Source organism: Piliocolobus tephrosceles, chromosome 5, assembly GCF_002776525.5.
Source record: "Piliocolobus tephrosceles isolate RC106 chromosome 5, ASM277652v3, whole genome shotgun sequence".
In the NCBI taxonomy this organism is placed as follows: Eukaryota; Metazoa; Chordata; class Mammalia; order Primates; family Cercopithecidae; genus Piliocolobus; species Piliocolobus tephrosceles.
Genome location: NC_045438.1, coordinates 102,687,391 through 102,693,902, shown reverse-complemented (window position 1 = coordinate 102,693,902; position 6,512 = coordinate 102,687,391). Strand labels below are relative to the sequence as shown.

Below are 6,512 nucleotides of genomic sequence, written 5' to 3'. Positions count from 1 at the left end.
AAAATTTGTAGCAATGATAAGAGGGGTTAAAGAATGATTGAGAGGAAAGTTTGAAAAATATAGTTATGTACACTATGTGTATATATATCTGAATTTTTAAAAACCAATTAGACTGTTATTTGCAAATTTTTAGTCATATAATATTGTTTCTGAAAAAGTACAAATAACTGGCTGAATTAAATTGTTTTTAACTGAAATGATGAGGCCAATTGTTTAAAGATCATCTGCATTTTTGCTAATTTATTTTAATTATTTCACAATAACTAAACATACCCCTGCCTCTTTTATAAAGAATTGCATAAAATTGCAATTTAACAGATAAAGCTTGAACAATGATCACCTGGATTGTTGATTAAAATAGCCAAAAGCAAATAAAACCAAATACAAAAGAAAATCCTATTATTTACCTTCTCTTTCATGTCAAGTCAACATTCAAATATTCCCAGATAACATATTAACTGACCTTCGAAACAAAGTTTATGATGTTTCAACATAGATTTTTATAGAGGAGAACTGTGGGTGCCTGGAGTTAGTGTTGCAAACAAGGCAGGGACAAAGAGAAAAGAGACTGGGAAATGGAGATAAGGCTCTGTATTACTTAGAACTCTTGGTGCCAGGTTAACAAAAACCAACTCAAACTAGCTGAAGTGCAAAAGATATATATTGGCAAAGATAACCAAGAAATATTAGACTCATGTTAGGCATGGCTGAATCCATGTGCAATATCTTCATATATTTGAAGCTATATCTATTTCTACACTCTGATTTCGTCTGTGTTTGTTTTAGTCCAGGAAGACTCCTATTATATAATCGCGAAGATGATCCTCAGCAGCTCCAGGGTTACAGCTAAGAGACCCAGAGAAAAGAATGAGACACACTCTCTCCCCCAGTATTCTTATCAATCTATATCAATTATGTCTTTATCATTGAGCCAATTACTTTGTCTGGAATCATGAGATACACTAGTTAGCCTATGGTATATGCTTCCTCTGTTTCAATGAAGGTGGGGCTGGCTGTTGAACTCTTTTACCGTAATCACAAGAATTTGGGAATTAATAGTTCCTGAAAGGAAAAAAATACATAATTGACCACCCCTTCTTCTCTACCCATAGACCCTCAACATGCACAAATAGGTGATCCTGCAGGTTTAAAGTACATATCACTCTATTATTTGCTTAGAGCTAGCTTGCTTCTTTCTTTCTTTCTTCCTTCACTTCCCTATCCTTCTCCTTCCTACCTTCCTTCCCTCATTCTCTCTCTTTCCTTCTTTTCCTCCCTGCCTTTTTTTTTTATTTTTTTCTCTTTTTTAAAAAACTTTTTTCTTTCTTTTCTTTTTTCTCTCCTCTTATCTTCCTTCCTTTCTTCCCCTTTTCCTTCCTTCTTTCCTTCCTTATTTTGGCTTCAAAATAGCAAATGTATACATTTTAAAATCCAAATACTAATAAGTCTTACAGGTGAAAGGACACAGGATGCCCCCACCCCGTTGCTAAAACTTTGTCCTGCTCTCACAAACATATAGTAAAAATGTTGTAAGTTCCTGTTTTTCTTGTAAGCTCCTGTTTTTCTGTGGCATGGCAGGGTCACAGGATGCGTTTAAGTATTGCCTAGGCCTGTTGTGAAACCTGTCACAATATGATTAACTGCCTTTGTGTGAGACTGCTTTCCCGCCTCAGGTTTGCAAAAACAAGCCCTGCCCTGTCCTGCGAACCCCTGATAAACATCATCAGAGTTTCAAAATTAACAGAAATACCAGAAATGGCGGGAACCAATCATAATCAGCCGAATCGCTTTGTTCAAATATTGGCCAATCATACATCCAGTTTGTACAATGACTCTGTGCCTGTTTACCCCAGACTATATAACACTGTTCGGAGCCCAGTGGGGGAGCTCTCCTGCCTGGCTCGTTGCACGAGTGAGTGAGAGCTCCGGGTTCAAACCTGTAATAAAGATCCTTGCTGCTTGGCTTTGACTCCGGACTCTGGTGGTCTTCTTCAGGGAATAAACGGTCTGGGCATAACATCTGGGGGCTCGTCTGGGATTCCCCCAAGCCCACCAGACCCCCAAGTCAACGGATCTTGATCTGTAAGTAAGCCGGCTTTGTCCTTGTCTCTGTATTTATCTGTCTCTCGGAAATTTCGCGAAATCTGTGATCTGTACTGGTCTGAACTCTAGGTGGCACGGTCTTGGCGGACGCGCTAAAAGACAGCCACTTGGGACTGGTGGGAGACGTCCCCCGGTGCCCATCTGGGGGCCTCCGCATTTGGTTGCCCCAACTGATTCAGGTCGGACATTGGGTCCGACACGCGCTGGCGAATGTTCATCATTTATCTTCGTCTGTCTCTAAGTCTGTTGTTGTTAAGTGTTGAGTTCAAAAAAAAAAAAAAAAACCCTCTCCTTCTCTTCCAGGGTCAGACCTGCCCGGTATCTCAGACCTGCCCAGTATCTCTCTGTTCCCCTCTGCTTAACACTCATTTTTACCTTCCCTTCTTGTTGTGGGAGCCGTCCAAAGATGGGCAGCGCCCAGAGCACGCCGCTCTCCCTCCTTGTTAATAATTTCAAAGATGTACAGGCCCGTGGGCATGATTTAGGTGTAGAACTGAAAAAAAGGAAGCTAATCACTCTCTGCCGTTCGGAGTGGCCCACCTTTGGTGTAGGGTGGCCCTCCGAAGGGACTTTCTGTCTCTCCATTATTGCTAAGGTAAAAGATAAGGTCTTCCTACCAGGGGGATCAGGATATCCTAACCAAATCCCTTACATTCTAGTGTGGCAGGATCTCGTGGAGAACCCACCACCCTGGATGACTCCGTTCATCCCTGAACCCTGCAAGGTCCTAGTCACGCGACCTACAAGACAAAGGGCCCCCTCTGCTCCCCCGGCCCCCGTGCTGCCGGATAGCCAGGACCCCCTATTGTTAGAGCCTACACTTACCCCTCCTTATCCGCACCCCACCCCTCAGGCCCCTGTCCCCCAGGATGCCTCTGCGGGGGAGCACGGGGACCAAGAAGCAGACGCCGCTGAGAGTGAAAGCAATCCAGGGGGGCCGGCCGGCCGAACACGAGGCTGAGTGCAGCGCGACCAGGCTTCCCGGCTCCCCGACTCGACTGTGGCCCTGCCCCTCAGAGAGATAGGATCGCCCGATGATACCGGGCTCCCCCGTCTCATGTATTGGCCTTTTTCCACTAGTGATTTGTACAATTGGAAGTCCCAAAATGCCTGGTTCTCAGATAATCCCAAAGATCTAACCTCGTTGTTAGACAGTGTCATGTTTACCCACCAGCCGACTTGGGATGACTGCCAACAGCTCCTCCGAATACTGTTCACAACGGAGGAGCAAGAAAGAATCCAGGTCGAGGCTAGAAAGCGGGTCCCAGGAGATGATGGCCAGCCAACTGCAAATCTAGACCTCATCAACGCGGCTTTTCCTTTAACCCGACCCAGATGGGACTACAACATGGCAGAAGGTAGGGGATGACTGCTCATTTATCGCCAGACTCTAATGGCGGGTCTCCGGGCTGCAGCTCGCAAGCCCACCAATTTAGCTAAAGTATACACAGTATTGCAGGGTAAGACGGAGAGTCCGGCCGCTTATCTAGAAAGACTAATGGCAGCCTTCAGGCAGTTCACCCCTATGGACCCAGAGGCACCAGAAAATCAGGCAGCCGTAGTAATGTCCTTTGTGAACCAAGCAGCACCAGATATTAAAAGGAAGCTCCAGAAATTAGAGGGTTTAGAGGGAAAGCAGATTCAGGATCTCCTTCAGACAGCTCAGCGAGTTTACAACAATAGAGATACCCCAGAAGAAAAGCAGTTTAGAGCAACAAAAGAGATGACCAAAGTCTTGGTAGCAGCCTTCCCCCAGGCGGGGAATGCCCAAAACAGGAAACAGATAACACAAGGCACCAGGCAAAGATTAGAAAAAGATCAGTGTGCCTATTGCAAAGAACGTGGCCACTGGATTAGAGACTGCCCAAAGAAAAAGAAACCAGTCAATCAAGCGGATCAGGCCTCCATCCTCGTTACTCAAGACTCCCTATAGGGGAGATGGGGTTCGGAGCCCCTCCCCGAACCCAGGGTAACTTTGCAAGTGGAGGGGTCCCTGGTCCACTTTCTGGTCGACACCAGGGCAGAACGCTCGGTCCTAACAAAACCACTTGGGAAAATGTCCAAGGACTCATCTTGGGTGCACGGGGCCACAGGCATAAAAAAATACCCCTGGACGACTCAGAGGACTGTGGACTTAGGAACGGGAAGAGTATCCCATTCCTTCCTAGTCATCCCAGAAAGTCCTTGCCCCCTACTAGGGAGGGACTTATTAACAAAAATAGGGGCCCAAATTCACTTTGAGCCAGAAGGGCCCAAAGTAACTGACTCCCAAAACAGGCCAATATCTATCCTGACCGTCACCTTAGAAGATGAGTATAGACTCCATCAGGGGCAAGAGTCCCCTGATCAGAAAATTGATTCTTGGCTCCGGCATTTCCCTGAAGCATGGGCAGAAACAGGGGGCTTAGGGCTGGCCAAGCATCGGCCTGCCATATTTGTTGACCGTGGAGACTGGCGCTAATTGGGTAGTACTTCTCCCCTACGCTCTGTTCTGGGCCCAAAATACCCCTTACAGGCTGGGCCTCACCCCATATGAAATCATGTATGGCAGACCCCCACCCCTGGTTCCCAGTCTAAAAGATGACCTGCTCCAATCTGAAACCGGAAACGTCTCTGAACTCTTGTTCTCCCTACAAGCCTTACAGAAAATTCACCAGGAAATTTGGCCCCGGCTACGAGAACTGTACGAAGCAAGCCCTCCGCCGACGCCCCATTCGTTCCAGCCTGGAGACTGGGTCCTAGTCAAGCGCCACCGGCAAGAGACTCTCCAACCCAGGTGGAAAGGACCACTGCAAGTACTCCTGACTACTCCCACCGCTCTCAAGGTAGAGGGCATCGCTTCGTGGATCCACTATACACACGTCAAACCAGTGGACCCAACCTCCGATCTTCTCGGGCCGATCGCCACAGCGACAGAAGCACCAACCACGTGGACTGTGGACAAAGCTAAGAACAATCCCTTAAAGCTAACTCTGCGCCGCAACCCCTGTAACCATGTTTAGCTTACCTATGCTCTTATGCCTTATGCATCTGACTCCCCTCACTGCTGCATCGTCTAATCCCTATGTCTGGAGGTTCTGGCTCTATGAGAACAAAACTCACCCCGGGGAAACCCCCCAGGCAGGTAAACTGCTGGCTAGTGCAGATTGCCCCTCCTCTGGGTGCAGTACTCCAATTTACCTCAATTTCACTAACTTCCAGATTGCCCAACCAGGAATACCCATGATCTGTTTTGAATATGATCAGACTAAATATAATTGTAAACATTATTGGTGGCATCAGAATGCAGGCTGCCCGTACAACTATTGTAAGATGCACCCAGCCAGAGCATGGGACGAGCCACGGAAAGGGTCTACACTCCTCAGGACCCGCTATCCGACAGGGACTCCCAACATGTACACTTGGATAGTAACAGATCCGGGGCACTCCCGATGGACATCACCCCAACATGGGGCGGTCTACTCTGATTCCAGTAGTAGTTGGCCCAGTAGTCACCTGTACCTATGGCGGAGCCTAGTCCAGACTCAGCCTCTAATCCATACACAAATCCATAGACAAGAAACCAAGCTATCACAAGACTTAAAGCCCTTCTCCTGGCTGACCCTATTACAGGAAGGGCTAGCATTCACCAACCTCACCCGTTTAGGCGATCTGTCCTCTTGCTTTATGTGTGCAACCCTAGGGAGGCCACCATTAACTGCCGTCCCCTATCCTCCCCTCCCACCAACTATACGACAGATTTCAATTCATCCACAGTCACAATACCCGATGTAGCCCTGTACCGTGACCCATACCAGGAAAAATATCCCTACTGCTACTCGGCATATAGCAACAGCCTCTGCAACCAATCGGTTACATATCCTAGCGGCCCCCTATATGCTCCTCCTGGTATATTCTTCTGGTGTAATATGACTCTGTTAAAAATTCTATCCAACAGCACTTCTGATGGACAGTTGTGCATCCCTGTTACCCTAGTCCCCCGACTGACCCTACTGACCCCGGCAGAATTCATAGGCTGGGCAGGGGCTGCCCCGACTCAAACCGCACGACATAGGCGAGCAGTATTCCTGCCCCTAATCGCCAGAATATCCTTAACCACATCCATAGTCGCAGCAGGGTTGGCAGGAGGAGCCTTACAGTGCTCCATAATAGAGAATGATAAGCTGTTCCAACAATTCTCTGTTGCTATGGAAGATTCCGCCTATTCCTTAGCCTCCCTTCAGTGGCAGCTCACCTCCCTAGCCCAAGTCACCCTCCAAAACCGCAGGGCCTTAGACTTACTCACAGCAGAGAAAGGAGGTACCTGTATGTTCCTCAAAGAAGAATGTTGCTTCTATATAAATGAGTCAGGATTAGAGAGAGTCCAACATCTACATAAACTAAGCTTAGAAATGAAGAAACAGCAGTTT

The 6,512-nt window shown here is 47.2% G+C and overlaps 1 protein-coding gene across 1 annotated transcript; it reads left to right on the top strand.

The window, feature by feature from the left end:
- The first annotated feature begins 1,753 nt into the window (after positions 1–1,753).
- LOC113219678 lies at positions 1,754–5,665 on the top strand. Its single transcript, XM_026446749.2, has 3 exons — positions 1,754–2,082; positions 2,957–3,461; positions 4,741–5,665. The coding sequence occupies exons 2-3, from the start codon at positions 3,161–3,163 to the stop codon at positions 5,103–5,105; spliced, it is 666 nt and encodes a 221-aa protein (XP_026302534.1). The 5' UTR covers positions 1,754–2,082; positions 2,957–3,160; the 3' UTR covers positions 5,106–5,665.
- Positions 5,666–6,512: the final 847 nt, after the last annotated feature.

What these genes read in the sequence shown, in the direction of transcription:
- LOC113219678 (XM_026446749.2), top strand. Translation starts at nt 3,161, where the DNA reads ATGTATTGGCCTTTTTCCACTAGTGATTTGTACAATTGGAAGTCCCAA. An exon ending in GGACTACAACATGGCAGAAG is followed by an intron (nt 3,462 to 4,740) that starts GTAGGGGATGAC and finishes TCTCCCTACAAG; the next exon opens with CCTTACAGAAAATTCACCAG.